Genomic DNA, 18,628 nt, shown 5'->3' with positions numbered 1-18,628 from the left:
AATGATACAACTGTAGTATTAGGTTTTATGCATTTGACCCATGGTGTCTTGTTTATATGATAATTTTAAATGATAAATACGTCTTTCATTGACATTTTACACTGTTGGTGTGGGTAGAACAGCACCTTGCTCTAGTATCACACAGCATAAATGCTGGTAGATGATGAAGCGCCCTTTAGTGCCAGTCTCATATGTTAGCACAATGCTAATGTGTCAAATTCAACAAGGAAATAATACATAGATTAAAATGCCTGCAAAGTGTGGCAGCTTTAGTTAAAACAAACACATACCGGCTTGGATTCATATTCAAATCTTTTATTTTGTGCTGTTTGCCCTGATCACTGCCCTCCCCCGGACTCATTCCAACAAACTCCCTATAGCACAAAGCCCATGTTGTTTTACATTTTATTAATAGCAACATCAGAGTACTAAATGTACAGAGGACGAATCCAATGAGAATCGCATTTACAGTGCTTGCAAATACAGAGCTTAGTAGTACAAGAGTAACCAAATCAAAGTCACCTGGAAATCGAAACGTTTACCAATAACTACAAAAGGAAGAGATGTGGTTCATAAGACACAAAATAAAAGTTATACAACATTTAGCCGTCACAGAGACAGACTGGAGTCCCTTTTGTGGAGATGTGTATGTGTGTGTGCATGAGTGTGTGTGTGTGTGTGTGTATTTGTATATATTATAGTCATAGGTCTTATACAAAAGTTAACAGAGGTACTCATTGATATATTAAACACAAATATAAAAAGTTTAAGAGTCACAAAGTACAAACTCTTCATTTTTATGGCGACAACACAACTCGAGTCAGGTTCCTTCATGGTAGGTATGAAGTGTGATTGTAAGTCGGCTTCGATGAACAAACCACTGTGTGTCCTTGTGTGAAAAGCCCTCCCCTCCCCCCCAAAAAGAAAAAGATATCCTACACTACTTCCTCACCCCTTAAAATTCAAACTGTATGTATGATATTTATGGGTGTTTTTTTTTGTTTTGTTTTGTTTTGTGTTTTTTTTTTTTTTTTTGACACCTCTGCTCACTCTGAATTTGAACAAACTTTTAGGGAATAACCAGCCGTGGATCAATATTTCTCTGTTATCCCTCATGCAGTGTAGCTCATATCAGGCCTACACTTTGTTCTGAAGGCGTCGCACAGCGTCGGAGGTCCTCTAATCTAATGCCACTACGGCAGATTTGTGTCACGTAGCTAGTCTCCATCTAGCTGAGGGATTATGGGAGAATTGAGATGTTGCAAACAAAGTGTTGCTTTTCTTTTTTCAAGTCTTTGACTGTATTGATAAGCACTGACAGTGACAGTGCCTTAGCTCTTGTGAATAGAAAAGTAAAAACATGACCCGAGAGGAGAGTCGGAGCCCTCCGCTTTAGATACAGTAAGCGCACAGTACGTGATTTTTTCGGAGACGCAGAGGATGAGGAGAAGCAGAGTGAGGAGCTACAGTTTTCTGATGGCTAAAGAAATGGATTCAGTAAGATACATATCTGTCTATAGAGATAAACTCTGTCCTTCCTCTGAGTTGAACTTTTTCATTGTCAAATCAGATATTTTCCTCTTCCTGCTGAGTCTCACCTTGCTGTTTGAACAACCTGCTTTTTTAAAATTAACATCACTATCCATGCATGCTGAGCTGTGAAACATGTTTCTAGCTAACCAGACACCCAAAGGCCGTGATTAAACAGAATCAGTACATTGATTCCTCTCCCCTCGTGTGAATGCTTCCGGTGAAAACAAACCTTGGCCTTGGAGAGGTTCAGCCAACATCTAACAATACATATGTCAATAAGTTCCACTCTGTATGTGACATGCAAAACAGGAACCACAGTCATATCCTTCATCTTGACAGGAGAAAGCCTTGCTGATTGATAGCTTGTTTGTGCTGAAGGGAGCATAGGTTTTGTGGGTTGCTGAAGAGACAGAAATGGGAGCCGCAAAATATTCATTCGTTGTGAAAAAGGCATGTCAAGTCTTTGGTGTCTGTTTAAGACTTCTCTACAACTCTCCCCCCTCTCCTTGGTCCTCCTGCCTTTTCCTGCGCTGCTCTCAGATAATGTTTCCTGAATCAAACCTGACCACTGGAGTGGAATCATTTTCCTCCCTCTTAGCTATAATACACCACACTCATCAGCTATCCTGAAATATAAACTGAAAAGGCAAGAAAGCAGTAAGGCATTTCCTTACATATCAGTTTGATTTCAGACAGAGGTAAAAGGAAGAAGGCTGATTTATGCAGATGTCTCCAAATATACATATATCATAGCTGTGAGTTACATTTTCCTTGTCTAAATGTCCTTTGTGAATGCAAAGTGAATTGCTTTTAGCTAGCAGCTCCCTGTGGTTTTAATGAGGGATGCTAACAATGCATACAAACTTTTCGAGGCTAACTGAAGTAAAACCATAGAGACCTTTTTTCCCCCCACAGTATGAAACACAGAACAAAATTTAAAATGTCAAATTTTCCCTTCGTTCAGTGATGTGACTTGTAAGTTTCAAAGAGTCAGAAATTAGTTCCACACAATCATCAACTTTCAACCATTTGCAGTAGGGTCACACTGTCACACAATTATCAGGTACAGTAGTGCAGAAACTTGGCAACAAGAAGTACCTTCTCTGATGAAACATTTTACAGAAATTCAACAGCTCAAATGTCTGAAAGTTTAGGTGTAAATAGGGAATTTCTTTAAGATACTTTAGTGTGATTCTCTCACAAGGATAATTTGGGTTTACTGCAACTTGGGTCTTGTGTTAATACTTTTAGTAATAATAGTATTGTACTCACCAAGTTAATTTCTGAGATCTTGGAAAGTGACATCACCAGAGTGTGACGAGGCAAGAAAAACGGGCCACTGGTAAAGATAGTTTACACGCTTTAGGGACACTTTAGGAAGTTTGACCTCTCACACTTGCTGTGATGCTCGTGCGCTCGTGTTTTACCCTGTCAGACTTCTGTAGTCATGTACCTGGACTTCACTGAGGCTGTACTGAACATGCATGCACAGTTACAACACCAACATGCTTGGGTTAGCATGTTAGCATGCCAGTTAGGGGCTCAGTCCATGTACGAATTATGATGATATTTCAGCCTGCACCAGAGTGGTAGATAGAACACCTGATAGACCAGTAAAGCCTGCTGCTGCTGGCAGAGAATAAAGCCAAAGTTGAAATAAACCAAAATTATCCTTTAAATACTTTGATTAATGAAAAAAGTGAAAGGCTCCCCACATCACTGTATGAAGTCTGATACTTTTAAATGGGTTGATTTAGCAGTTGAATTAAAAAGGAAAATGCAGACAAAGAGTTCTTCACACACCATCTTCCTTTCACTAAAATGAGAGGTATGACAGATGAATGCAACCCAGTATAGATCAAGTTTAGTTAGTTTCTTGGCAGCTACTGTTGGATTCACACTTTTTTTTTTTTTATTCATGTGATAGAACACTCTATATTAGTTCATGTAGAAATGATGTTGAAGAACAGCAAGTCATTGGTTTCCCAGCCAACCATGAATACAGCAGAGCCCAAGATATGATCACAACACCTCTTCAACCACTCAGCACTGTCACGTTCAGACCTCTCTCTCCAGTCTCTGAACTATTGCAGCGTCTACTGAAGTATTATACTGGTTAGCTAAAGATATAATACAAGTACTGCTCGAAAGTGCAGGTAGGAAGCTTGGCACAAGGTTAGTTTTGTGTTTTGAAAGAAATACCGTAGTTACACATGTAAACAAAGACACTATCCCCGACCTAGCTGAAACCTTCCCAAAAATGGGAGAGGTCTTGAAAAATAGAACACACCTGTACACAAATAGAAGCAAATATATAGAAAATACATTTACACGTGTATAATATACAGTAAGTTTTTGTAACCCTCTGACTAGTAAGATAACACTCTTCATTCAAAAAAATATATGTTATGTCAAAGAAGCAACTCCATAGCCTGACACACGCGTGAGGCTGAACTGGTATGGGTCATTCATGAGAGTGGTTTTCATGTTTGTGAATGGGCAAAAGCAGGAGTTTTGCACCACAGTGTTTATCCCAGGCCATTAACTGGCACCTTCTGAATGGCTCACATTTATAGATGCTGATCTCACTGGGACAACCTGTTTTCTTTTAAGGAAGTGAGCACAAGGCTAAGACCACCTAAGCAAATTTACTGGAGCTCCACCGTCGACACGCAATAAAACCACCTTTTTTCTTTCTCTTTTTTTTTCAATCTGTACATATTGCTGTCTTCAGCCAAAAACGTTTACAATTACAGAGTTGTATTTGTGCTTTGATACAAACCCACAGCACAAGAAAAGGTAGATTCAGAGGCTCCCTCAAAAGCTTCATAGCACAAAGGTAATCTGTCTTTCAGAGCTTGAGGTTGATAATAAAATTATTGGTGCTAGAAAGCTCTCAGGAGAGCTTTACCATCCTTCCTGACCACGAGTTCCCTCACCTTGACTTAAGAGATAGTTTAAACCAATTTGGCAGCGGCTGACTGGCTCGTCCTAATCCCCTTACTTCAACAATACACTGACGGAGTGTTTCCGCTTTCTGAGAGAACAAACTTTCTCACAGGTTTCGTATTTTCGCTTCCTTTGGCACAAATGACGACAATCTATTTGTGCACAATCCCCTGACACACTGGCTGTGATAGCTGAAAATCTGATATGCTAGAAATATTTGTCCTCAAGTATTGAGTGGATCTGGCTCTGCAGAGAGCGAACTAACCCTTACCACACATTCAGAGAGGGAATTCCTTCCTCCGTATATCCTGCATTTAAAACCCATGGTGCAGATCATTTTGATTCTTGGGGGAGGGGACCCCCTCTGCAGCACCTCTGTCGCAGCTTCTCCCTCTTCACTATCAGCTGAAAAACTGGAGATAATTTTATACTCTGTCCTCAACAAATTGGTTCATGTTCTTCTTGACTTTCTAACTATAATTCAGACTTAGGTTTCAAAAATAATTTGTCAAAATGAACCAATCTGGGCGTTGGGAGGGGATATTCATTTACTATCTGTGGAGGGATTAATTTTTCAATCTCTTTCCTATTTATGCAAATTATCACATGAATTATTTGAATGTGAAGCTCAAATTGAATCTATTCCACCCTTTTAGTGTTGCAGCTCAGATATGAATCATAACCAGTCATTAGGATTTATCCCAAACAGCTGCTGAGACTGAGACCAACATACAGGATATAGTGTGCAAAAGAGCTCGACAGACCTGAGGCAGTATGAATGTCCTGTCCAGCTCCATGCAGTCTGTTGTGGCTGTCCTCTATCTATCTGTACATGAATTTGCTGCTATGGGAGTCATTGAAGCTATGAGCCTGCACCACACAAACCGTCTGTGTATTTTCCTTTTGACCCAAATCAGGTTCAAATCGGACACAATAAGCAGCTGGAGCAGGCGTTGGTTTGGCTCACACCAGGTGTATTCAGATGGTTTTCTTTGTTATAATCTCAGCTCGGGTGGGAGGATTTTAATTAACAGTGGTGAATCCCGGGTGCGTCAGACCTCCACTGTTAGGGCTGTGGCAGACTCTACTGTGTAAAAAAATAGACATAACTATTCTGTTTTTAAAATGGGACCTGTAGAAACGATGTTTTTAAAATCAACTGTTCGATAAAGCATATACCGTTTCCTTTTTCTCTGTCTTCTCTCTTCTCCAACTAATAGAATAGTGCTTCATATAAATATCTTTAAGATTCTTTTCAACACATTTCTTAAAACTATTTCAAAACATATTCAAATACATTTGTAGCATTTTTAACTTTCACATTTCTTTAAAAAAAAAAAACAAACAAAACAAGAAAAAAAACAATGCAGTTGGAGTCAATACAGGGTTAATATAGCGCTCTTTGTTTAGTCCATCAGTTGTCGTCGAAACGTCCTTCTATCCAGGTTGTGGCACATAGTGGCATTATTGGCACATTGTTCATAAATACAGTTCATCGTCCACCCACAGCACCTCCTTGGGTTCCTTTTTCAAATGTCAAATGTTTTAGTTTTTTTCCTTGAGACATCTGTGACAACCACAGTCTTGTCCCACACATCCTGTAAATATACCTATATATAATCTATATCTAAATGAGTGTACGTTCCTGGAAATATGGAGTGGCAGCGCTGTGTGGCTGCTCTGCTTGTCATCTCTAGAAAAATAAATATCTTCACCAGTGTCCAAAGAGTGATCACACTACTTTACAAAAAGAAGCTGTTTTTGTGTGTTTCTTGTTTCCAACTGGATCCTGTGGAGATGTGGAGAACAAAATCACAATTATCCCTCATTGTGAGCCCAGCGCACAAGAAAACAAACACTGCAACACAGAGAGGATTTTCAAAGCTAGCCTACTTTCCACTGATTTTAGCGGGGGAACTTTTCTCCAGCTCTGGCCTGAAAAGACACACAACCCAGTGCTTTCCTCAAACCTGATGAGAGGCCTGTTATTAAGAATCTGTACTTTTAAATCCTGCTGTAATGTATACTTAAGCCTAAGAAATACATTAGTTATGTGGAGATAATAAGGGATCTTATGTCTTTTTAGACAACAGCATTGGAAACATGCTGCGGAGAGCTGTGCTGACTGAGACTAATGTGTGTCCAGACAACGGAGAGGCGCTGTCCTCTCAGTACGCTACCTGCAGGCAATCTATTCCTTTTAAAATCTGGGTCAATAGCAGACGTTACACCTCCCCCCGGGCTTCCAGCAACACTGTGGGGCCAGAGCATGTGTTTAACTTTCACGCTTTGAATTTCAAATGCAGGCCATTCTAGCATATATTAGCCATGCATAAAAATGTGTCACAAGTCAAGTGAAAATGCTCCTGTACTCCTCGAAATGTTCAAAAACAATATGCTCTTGGTGTGAGAGTGAGAGCGGCGAAATACATATTAATGAAAATGTTTCAGATATGAAGAGTGAAATCATTAACTGTGAGCATGTAGTTTATAAATACTAATATATACATAATTAGTGTCTTATCTCAGCTTCAGACTTCTGATACTGCACTGGAGTGGATTTCTCTTTCTCTTTTTTTTTTCATCACTGCTCAGAAGACAGAGAGGAGCATAATCATGTCACAAATAACAAACATATGCCAAGTTCCCCTCTATTCCCAAAGTGGGGCAGCATCACTGCAGGGATGGAGGTGGCTACGGCTCAGATGATGATTTGCAAGGGGACAGAGAGGCACGGTACCCACCAGAGCGTGATTTCAGGAAGTCTCTTCCACCCACAGGAAGTGAACAAGGTCTTCAGCTCGTCAACAAGAGATCTCAAACCATTTCTCCGACACAAAGGCCACAGGAATCAGTTGTCTTTCAGTGGGGGAGGGCCTGTTGGGTAACAACAAGAAGTTAGAACATGAGGTTGACTCATTTTGATGGATATGATGCCGTTTGTTCTTGTTGCATTAATATTTTCTCAGTATTCACTTTATATGTCCTCCAAGGCCTAATAATCTCCTCAGTCAGCTTTTAATGCCACAGTGGAAGTTGTACCATTGGTCACAGAGAAACACAGAGACAGAGTCAGAGGTAATCACATACTGAAACCTCCTCTTCATGTAGGACATCCTTCCATCCTTCTGTGACTTTAAATAAACAGATCCAGACACTTTGGACAGTTTACACCAGATGAATGATCCCACTCCTGCTGCCAGTATAATGAATCTGTTACAGGGTTTGGATACACAGAGTAAGTGTGACCATGCTAGCCCTGCAGCTTAGATGACTGTTGCTGTTATCCACTCAGACAATAAACACTTTACCAAGCTTATTGTCACAAAACACATATACTGGTAGTGTAGCCCCACAACAGGCTAGACCAATTCAATACATTTCGAAACAAACACACCATTGACTCACCACTGTTACATCTTTTAGTATAAAGCAGCACAGACCGACTGGGTTGGTAAACAGGGATATATTGTACAATTTACTGAAATCACACTACAAGACCTCTGGGTATAGCAGTTCAATTTTCAAAATATATACAGTATATATACCTTTCAGTCGTTTGAAATGCTGTCAGAAAGATCATTTAGACAGAAAATGGCACTGTAAAGACTTCACATCCCACTGCCCTACATCTAGAAACTGACTCATTACACAAAAAACAAAAATGACTGGTAGATTTAGTGCAGCCTGAGCATGCGGAGTGACAGCACTCAGTCAGCACTGGCAGATGGACGAGGAATGAGGCGATGGACAAACAGCATTAAAGATGACCGATTTCTGTGTGGATATGTTCACACAAACCACCAACTGTAGCTGAATGTGGTTCAGGGTAACAACACAAACGAGGAGAAGAGAGCGAGGAGTCCAGACACTGTGAATTCACCATCGTTGTTCTCATCTGTTTACATTTCATCATTACTTTATAATTTGATGCTAAAGTTATTAGAACATTTATACAGAAAAACAGTAGACATTGATTTCTCAACCCAATTTAAATTGATCTAGCTCTGCTGTCCAGTGTGGGGTTCTATAATACTTAGCCCATTAGAATCTAATGACTTGATAATAACAGTTATGATAATAACTGTAGTAGACACAAACATCATTAAGGGATTCAAAGTATGGATTTCCAGTGCTGACTGGCTGAGGAAAGACTCTGGTGTCTCAGACAGTCCTGGGGCCAGCATACCTGTTTCCATTGTAAGCACTCTTGTAGACAGGCGTCTGCTGAATCATCTCGTCGGTGTAGATGGGCACGGCAGTCCGAACGCACTCATGTGAGCACTGCAGGCTGTCATTGTAGGCAGTGAATATGTCCACCTTGCTGGGCACCCGGGCCGGGGTGAAGTCTGTCAGGTTTTGGCAGCTCTCCTCCTGCTGGTGGATCTTGCGCTGATGGCTATTGTGGCGACCATTTCCCGACTGCGCACAGCTACAAAAACACGCACCAAAGACAAGAAACAAACATAAAATCATACCTTGTACCTTTGGTCATCTGTGAGGTTTTCTGACAAGAGAGTGAGTACAGCACAGTTAAAGTCTGTACGGGGAAAAAGTAAAGGAATCTTTCCTACCAGTTTTTAAGGACGAGTGTTGTGATCAAGGCTGCGATGACCATAATGAGAGACACAGTGATTGTGATTATCTGGTGAACTGCCAAACCTGCGAAAAGAGAGAGAAACACAAGAGCAGAGGATTACAATCATTGTGTGGAGGAACTGTTTTCACTCCTGTTGTTCACAGCAGAGAGCCACACTCACTCTCAGTCTCTGTACCCACCTCACTCCACAAAGTATCAAGGGCAGCTCACTTAAAAAGTAGGGGATGGCAACCCAGAGCTATTTTGCTCTTCAGTAAGTACTGATGACATTGTCATCCACTGTTATTCATAATTTAAGAGTGATATGAATTATTCCATTATAATACAGACAACTGTAACGGATGACTAAGTTCAAGACCAAGTTTTCTCTAAGTTCTTCTAAAACTTATCTTCTTACATAATTAAAGGAAGGAAATAAACCCAAATTAACAATCTGTATGTTTATCATTCTCTGAATGTGTTCATATACTAAGTCCTAAGTCAAGTAAAGTAGTGTACAGACATACATATACAGTCCCTTTTTTCAGGCCTAATGAATCCTCCAGCAGCAGCCCACACACTCAGCTGAGGTGAGCTGGTAGACTTTTTATAACCTTTACACTCTTCATGGTATCTATGGTTTGTCTGTAGATTTTGCCCCAAGGCTTTTATTTAAACATGAGATGAGAGCAAATCATTTGAGACGTTATATCAAATAAAAACCCCTGATCAAAAGACGATCCTGATCGGTAGTCTGACTGCTTTGAAAAGGGAGGCATGTAAATGTGGGATAAAGGAATGAGGATAGACACATATAAAAGCATTATAACTAGTCTTACAGGAGTTCATGCTGTTCTTAAAAAGAGACAAATTTAAGACACAGTCAGTAATTATCATACTTTAGATTAAGAACATCAAAATGATAAATGAGCAGATATTTGCCAAAAGCATTTTTTGTAAATTGACAGCTCATGAAACATGACCCACGTATAGAGCATAATTCTACACAAGAAAATAAATGCAACAACATTCCTGCAACAACTCGCATCTTGTTTTCAAAAAATACCATTCACAGCATCTGTTGTATTTTTTATGACCTTGTTTTACAATTTTTGGTTGAAATAATCAACTTTACAATTTGTTAACTTGATTTCAAACTGATTCAAACTGTTTCAAAGGTTCAGAAGCTGTTTTTTCAGCTGCAGACAGAACGTCTCCACAGGTCTCCAGCTTATTTCTCTTTAAGCACATACCCACCAACTGTTAATATTCATGATACACTGGGCTGTGGAAGAGCACCGTGCACTTGTCCGCCCGCTCTTAGAAAATCATTATTGGAAAAAATTAAAAGCCAATTACGGTGCTATGAAAAGGACAGCAGGGACACGGGTTGAGAAAATGGTAACTCATACAGCCTGGATCCTCTATCTTTATAAACAGTGAACAGTGCATTTCAGTGGCTGCTGTTTAATTCAGGGATTATAAACCCACCAACCTCTGTACAATCGCTCGTCAAACCAGAGCAGAGAAAACCACAGAATCATAATTCCACACACTTTGTGAAACCTTCCAGGTATTGGCTTTAAACGCCTTGTTTTGCTAAGCTTTCTAGACAGCACAAAGCCATAAAATTATGAGTGTCCTTTGAATGCAGTCTTTTGCTTATGTAGTGCATCTTAACCAGCTTACAGATATGAACGTGGACCAAATGTTCTCTGCCTGCTCCCTTTGTTCTGTATGACTAAAGTACAAAAGCATTGTTCTTATTTAAACTCTTAAGACTCCCATTTGTGCTGATCTCTCATTTTTGCCAGAGGACAGTAATCCACAAACAAAACTGTGCTGTACATGTCTAAAGTGAGGATTAGTGCACGTCTATTGCACTGCACTGGTTAGTGTGTTGCGTATGTGTGTGGGTGAGTGATAGAGCATGAGAGCGACTAGGACACAATGACACACTGCAGCAGGTGACGTGCTACAGGAGGAAAAAAAACACTCAAAAGAAAAGCCGTCATGATGAAAATGCCCACGTGGGCCTTATACATCACAGCTCTCCATCAGCCAGCTGCCTTGCTGCTGATCCAAGTCAATTTGTCTTCGGGAATGCTCAAAAGGAAGTGCTGCTCAGTCATTCTGGAAAAGCACAGGGTCTCTCCTCTGCCTTCCTGCTGCCTGGACAGCCTCCTCCCAGATAATAAACTTCTGTGGGCAGGGTCGTGCAAAAGGCAGGCCAGGTCAACCTTGGATTAATGATATCTCTGACCGGCTCAGGGAAGCCTTACCTTCTCGCTGCAATCAGAGTCCCTTGCCACGGCAAAGGCACATTAACTTATCTGGCAAGTCATTTGCATTTCCCTCATATCCCCTCTCTATCCTCCGTCTCCCTCTCTGCCCGTCTCCTTCTGACGTCAAGGCTGCTAAGTTGAAAGTGTTGGGTTATAAATTAACATCTGTCCCAGGTTCAGCCATAATGGAGCTTGGCCTTGACCTTGATCAATAGTTGAAGTCTCTACTGAGAATTGTTTCGTTTTATATTAATGTCAGAGTGAAAGGGGGCACTCCACTCACTGGATCTCAAATCCAAAGCTGCACTTGGCAAAATTGTCCTCTAACACCACATGTGATTAAATCACATTATTTGTCCACTGTCCCTCGCTCTTATGGGCACTCCTCTGTCCAGGCAGGGGATACAAGGAAAACTTATATAGTGCAAGCGAGCATAGATTGTTGAATGTAGTGTCAGTGAGCACACCACATGTGTTTAGCAGTCCTGTCCATTTTTAAGTTTATACCAGAGGAATCCAGTTGGCTCAGCTGGTAAACATTAGCATGCTGTGTGTAGTTCACTGTCGCTATGTTACATGTTTTCACAGGATTTATGTCTAAATAGCTCATTAAGAGTTATTTCAGGCTGCTGTTAGGAGCCAAAAATACACATCCTTTCCTAGTAGAGCTGTTTAATGAAACAAATGAACCCAAAAACGTGAGGTCCGGAAACACAAACACCAACTTTAAGTCCATTATAACCTCATTTTCAGGGCAGTACGTTTAAGGGTGCAGGGATAATAGAGCAGATAATGACATGGGTGACAAATCTGAGTGCAGAGGCCAGTTCTATTTTCATCCACAACTGCCAGTTGGAGGGAGGAAAAAAATTTGGCCTGGCTATCTAAAACTCATTGTGTCCTGGCAGTCAGGTTGAAAAATCACCTTTGGCAGTCACCTTGCTTTAGAGATACCCGGTTAGGTTTTGTTTGGTCAAATCACTGCCAAACAAAAATAGGCTGAGAGGGAGATAGATGGAAAGAGAAAGGGACGGGAAAAAAGGAAGGGACAGAAAGGGATCTGGAGAGGAGGGGACAGTGAGCCTGTGACCTCTGTGCAGCAGGATTAGAGCCCCCATCAGTGCTCCCAGCCAGGAATAAATGAGATTTTTCGCCTCCTTGGCTGTGACAGTTTGATGAACATGTCAAAGAAAAGCAGCAGTTAGATAAAATCTCCCCCTACTCCAACTTTTAATAAAAGAGTCCAAATTTAAACACAAAAACTTAGCATGGCTTCAATAATTGTGTGTGGCAGGTAACGCTGTGAGGCAGAGTTTACGTTAGCCGGCATATACCAGATTTTGGCTGGTATCGTGTAGATGAAAATATCACTGGCCAAAATGTTCAGTGTAAAATATGTCAAATAAATAGTCTGGTGTGTGATGTATAAGATATGCTGACAACTGAAAGGATAACTCTAACAATTTTTGAACCTGGACCTTGTTTTCCCATGTAAATGATTGATAGGGATAAAAATCTTTGGAATTGGTACCAAGCAGAATACAGGAGCTGCTGGAATACCACTGCCTCCACCTGTTTGTTTGTTTGTCTTATTGCCTGACTTTCAATGGTGGAAGAAATATTCAGATCATTTACTGAAGTGAAAGTACCAGTAACTGACCAAGTAACAGACCAAAGCAGTGGTGTCTCAGCAGCTGCTTGGTAAAATTACAAGTTTTGTCAATGGTTGAGATAAAAAGTGATGCTTCTGGTTAATGAAAAGGTCTATCTCTGTAGGAATCCTGTCCATAATGTTGTCAGATACTTATAATAACAATCTGAGCCCATCAGTGGCAAAACTGAGAACTTTAGTGGATGTATGTGGATGTGTGCAGAATTTATTTACACCGCAGTAATGTAAATATTCAGGAATTCTTGAATATTAGCAGCCATATTGGCTGTCAAAAAAGTCTAGCATAACCTCTGCTGTGAGGATATCTATGCTCGCCGAGTGCTATGTTGCCCTGTTCACTATTCTGTTACTCAAATTTGACCTGTTTACTGGAACTAGTAGAAACACAACAACTCTACCCTTGGCCCTTTTGACAAGTTACCTCAAATGTAGGCCTGTTATACTGAGTGACATACGGCAGTGCTGGGGAACAGAAAACCCCTTGGGCTATTGTTCCCACCACAGCCCATGTCATATTACAAATACAAAGCTGGGGAACATCTTTTTCTAGTTCCCATTATGTGCCACATAGAGCTGGAGAACATAGGATCTTGGGAACATGGGAAGAGGTGGGGAACATGGGACCCTTTGTCATGTTCCCATTATGTGCCATATAAAACTGGGGAAAACAAAACCCTGGAAACGTGGGACTGACTCTGGTAGTGCCTGGTAATTTCTGCAGCACCTTAAAAACTCCTTAGTATGTTTTTTTACTTTGTCACATCACGTTATCTTGGTATTTTCAGGATGAATGCATTAAAATATTTGTTATTAAACTTTAGTAATGTGTTTCCAGAGAGAGCAGGCAGCTGTTTTTGGTGAAAAAGCTCAGAGAATCCCACTGTATCCAGCCTGCTCAACACCAAACAGCAGACAAAGATAGTGAGTAGCTGTTGAACATAGCAGAGAAAAGCCACATATTGCCCTCAATAGTTGGTGAACACCAAAACAGAGACCAACAGGAGAATGAATACTGGTCTTGGGGTAAACTAGATGTATAAAAAGAGAACATTCTGGGAAAACTTTTACCATAACAACTTAATGGTGATAAAGTGTTTGTTGTGTTTATATCTTACTCTGCTGAAAAAAGCTATTGATGCTGCTTTGAGCTCAAACCTGAACCTTTGTACAGTAGCTCCAGTCAGGAAAACAGGGATTATATTTACAGCTCAACACATTTCTTGAGCTGTCAAGTGGTAATTAGTAATGTGTTTATGACATACATTATGACATACACCATATTGTCATGACAGGCAGCATCTTGCAATTAAAAACATTAACATTTCGATTATGTAAATAATGTACCTGAGGCCATATGTCCTGTGTTTAAATAACAAATGAGCATGTATTGTTATGGCCAGCCATAACATTTAGTAGGCAAAGACAATTCATCCTTGACAGGAAAGCATTTATATTTTTTTCTACAGTGTTTGACCTTGCTGAATTCCTGAATTGTCTGTTTGTAATTTACTTGGTGAATTATGTGACAGTAGTTAAACTGCAGGCAGTTTGTGCTCTGAAAAAAAAAATGTAACAATGCCATGAGGAGGCAATGCTGGACAAATGATGAGGAAAAGAGAATGACTAATTTTTCTGCATGTAAACACGAGTTATTGTCAGAAGCAGTATTTAGTTTGTGTGTGTGTGTGTGTGTGTGTGTGTGTGTGCGTGTGCGCCGGACCGTCTGTATGTAGTGGGAAGCCCTATCACACATCCACTGCAGAGAGCCATTTATGGCTAATGGTGCCTACACCCACTCAGCGTTGGCTTAAAAGCTCCTGAAAAATGTGGGAAAGGCCCCTCATTTGTAAAACAGAGTTGCAGCTTACAAAGGTTGAGCCACTTCACTCCCACGCACCACAAAGCACATTTGTACAGGCATATTCAATACACTGTGATACGCTGCGTGACCCCTCAAAGATCGTCTCTCCCACAACCAGACACCTGAGCAGGACAGGCTGGAGGAAGACTTCCCGTCAAAGGCGGCCTGCTGATAGTTAGGAATTGCCAATTAACGTTGGTGTCAAAGTGTCAATCTGGGCTGATTTCCACTGAGTCACCAAGCAATCTAAAACACTTATTGAAGACAAGAGGGTGCTGAGAGAGAGAGAGAGAAGAGCCGGACGGAGAGGGAGAGGAGAGGAAAGTTGAAGAGGGAGAGATCAGAAACAATTACTCTGCATGCCTTTTCTCTCAATGTCAAAGGCATCGTTGCATAATTCAGTCAGGCTGGATGGCAAATGTTAGAATGGCCAAAAAAGGGGTGGTAGCCACAGAGCACACTGCTGCAGTGATGGCCTACCTACAGGAGGATACACACAGCAGCTCGTCCTGTGAACAACACACAGATGAAAATGACTGCAATTTTCCGGTGGGTGTAAAATGGCAGCTTCAATCAACCATCCTGAAATCTGTGAACTGTCATGTTGGTGACAGGAGGTATTTTTTAGCAAACAAAAGCTTAGCTTAATTGTTTAGCAGGTGAATGGGCTCTGAAACACATCATGCACCTGCAGTGTTTTTGAGTCGTCTGCATACTATATTATTTCCTGTCTTTCCTGTCAAGCAACACTGTAATTTTTCAACAAAACTGGAAAATCTCTCAAAAGCTAAAATGAATGAACTCAAATTAGTCTGAAAAAGGGGTCATATTAAAATGCTGCCCCATCCCTTCTGATTGACAGAACAATCTCCTGTATCCAAAATAGTCTCTCAGTCAACATCTGCACTCGTCTTCCTTCAGGCAGATGTGTCAAACCATGAAGAAAGAGCTGAGCAGCAGAGGAACAGAAAGTGAAACAGCATCTGCTCCGTCTGCCCCCTTCATCTCCTCTTGGCCGAGTTTTCTGTAAATCAGGGGAAAGGGGGTTTGACTCTGCACGCCTGTCACCAGGCATCAGCATTTAAGTCCAGATTTAACGCTTGAGAAAAGGAGATTCATTTTTACCCACTTTATTGAGAGTCAATACAGAGAGTAATGGCAAATTTATTGGATTGCCATGGTAACCACTGGGAAAAGTGGTTTCTCTCTGTCTCTCTGTGTGTCTCTCGGTGTTGAAGAGGCTGTATTGTACGCCTCTACAGGTCTACCACAGGTCAAAATGCTGCATTACAATGTTCACTCAGCTCGCTGCTTTAAAAATAGATCCCTGAGACACTTAACATACATTTTACATGTGCTCACTTTGCTCTACAGTGCATGTAGACTTACTTATTTACTCCATTCATTTAACCCTCCACTCCCTTCAGTAACTTCAAGCTGCGATGTGAATTGTTGCCAGATGGATCTATTCGTTTTAAATAGATGCTGGCTCCTACACTGGATGTCATCTTTTATTCTAAACATCCACCACTTGTGTCTGTTACAGGAAGCATATGTGAGGCTTTACTGCATCTCTCAGAAACACTTGATACCTTTTGCTCTCTCCAAACAGACCTGTAACATTTTAACCCTGCGATTGTCAGACCATCTAACGAGAGCCAAGTTATCAGTAGTGGCTTTACTGACTGCAGTTTTAATCATCTCATATCCATAATGGAGCTGACAGCTCCATCTGTGTAGAGTAGAGGGGGGTTGCAGTTACTAGCAGCACAATCACCGGGAACAATCAGCGAGCATCTGGAGGCACCGCAGCTATAACCCCCACCGCCCCCACCCACCCCCTCCTCCGACACCTCCTGTATGTTGGCCAGAGCTGTGAGAGCAGGGTCAACAGACGTCCTCCATTAAGAACCGCAGCATCTAAACTGAATGAGATAAATACTGATGTTGAGTGTGTACTCTTGTTTCAAAACAGGACATTTCAGATCCAGTTTAACCACCACGACCAGGTTGTTTATGGCTACTTACAACCACAGCCTGAGAATCACAGCCACCTGAGGCTGAGGGTCATTACACCTCAACTAAGACCTACAGTATGTGCAGACAGCTGACACTGATGAATGGAAATCTGTGCAGGAAAATCATGTAAAAAGGAAATTAAAAACCCTCTATTAGACAAAAAGCCAGTGTTTGCTAAAGGCCTTTCAACCATGTGTAACATTAACTTCTTTACAGTGGGAAAGGTGTTGAATTTCCTACAACAACCAAAAGAGTTGTCCCTTTTGTTGTCCTACACTATCACTGCCAACAAGTGGGAGTTAAGACACATAGCCTGCAGTCAACAAGTGCAATACAGACAAACTGTGGCGAGCTGTCATGTACTTTCTCTGTGCCCCTACGTAGCTGGTTTCCAAACCAAACCAAACCGGTCTGCAAAATGTCACAATCCAAGAAAAACCAATGAAAGAAGCCAAGTACTCAACCAAACCAAAGGCAGCCATGAGGAAACAGCATGAAGTCAATGACTGACCTTATTAAACAGACTATCTCTCCATCTGATCTGTTTAAATAAACACAAGCCCTAATGTCCACTACAGCTATGTAACATTTTCTAGCAGTACCAGTTTATTGTTAATTATTATTTAATGCCAATTTTCATGCGTACAGAACAACAGCAACCCATACCACCACCACCACCACCACCACCCCCTCCCCAAAGTCAACCTGGGGGAAACACTGAAATCACACAGCAGATTTTCCATTTAAAGATAAGCAATCATCTGTCATCATTGCTGCCAGAGAGAAAGTTCATTTTTATCTGCACTGGAAAAGCAAAGAAGTGACCAAATAAACGGGCAGTGAAAGCAGTGAATTACAGCTGCACTGTCGAAAACCATCCAATCTCTACCAGTCATACTGCATTCACTACACTGGTGTCACTCAGACTGTGAATACAATGAATGAATAAGAGAGTGTGTGGACATGGTGAAATTCCTCTGTAGAGTGGTAAAAATCTGTAATTTAATGAGGAGATGCAGAATGATCAGATTCTGTGAGTGTGTGTTTTTACTGTGCAGCGAGAGCATCTGACTTAATGTGAGGAGACATTTCATTTTAGGAAGCAGGAAACTTTGACAACTTTTCCAGCGTGCTCTCTGAAGCCTGCATTCCTATGTTTCTTTTCTATCTTCATGGTGAAATGGGAGCAACAGGGGGTCGAAGATGCTCCATCACTTGATGTATTAATGATTATACTGGATCACAGTCAAGCTGGAACCTTGAAGATTCATAGTAGTGTTCACTCTCTGCCTCTATGCGAGGAAGACATTTTGGAATCACTTCCTCTCCTCCTCTCTGCTTCCTTACACAAACAACCACTTGCATCCTAGTTTGACAGTGATGTGCGCACACACACACACACACACACACACACACACACAGCGTGAGATGATTACGGTCATGATACACACACATGCCATATGGGGCTGAGACAAAGTACACTAATGGCCTGCATTTGTGCTGGTTGCCTACAGTATTCATGAGTCATAGTGAATTAGTTCACGCAGCCCATTTATTGCAGGGGTGAATGCTCATACTGTAATCTCATGGTTACTGAGAGGCTGACAAGCAATGAAAGATACATCATCTGACCTACACTGGCTCACGCATTTATGAAAAAATAATGAGTATTTCTTTCTAAAAACATATATTCTAATTTAAATAAAACAAAATGGGTCATATTTAGTTCA

The 18,628-nt window shown here is 41.0% G+C and overlaps 1 protein-coding gene across 1 annotated transcript in view; it reads right to left on the bottom strand.

Annotated features, from left to right (window-relative positions):
* Positions 1-299: 299 nt before the first annotated feature.
* Positions 300-18,628, bottom strand: part of ajap1 (adherens junctions associated protein 1) — a 45,197-nt gene continuing 26,868 nt past the window's right edge. Inside the window, exons 3-6 of the mRNA XM_018675145.2 lie at positions 9,057-9,144; positions 8,672-8,914; positions 7,227-7,359; positions 300-6,271 (exon numbers count right to left, since the gene is read on the bottom strand). Coding sequence (XP_018530661.1) covers positions 7,287-7,359; positions 8,672-8,914; positions 9,057-9,144 — 404 coding nt within the window. The 3' untranslated portion in view covers positions 300-6,271; positions 7,227-7,286. The remainder of the gene's footprint in view (positions 6,272-7,226; positions 7,360-8,671; positions 8,915-9,056; positions 9,145-18,628) is intronic.

This window comes from Lates calcarifer, linkage group LG6 (genome assembly GCF_001640805.2).
Source record: "Lates calcarifer isolate ASB-BC8 linkage group LG6, TLL_Latcal_v3, whole genome shotgun sequence".
In the NCBI taxonomy this organism is placed as follows: domain Eukaryota; kingdom Metazoa; phylum Chordata; class Actinopteri; family Centropomidae; genus Lates; species Lates calcarifer.
The sequence above is the reverse complement of the archived record's forward strand: the minus strand, read 5'-3'. Positions and strand labels throughout refer to the sequence as shown.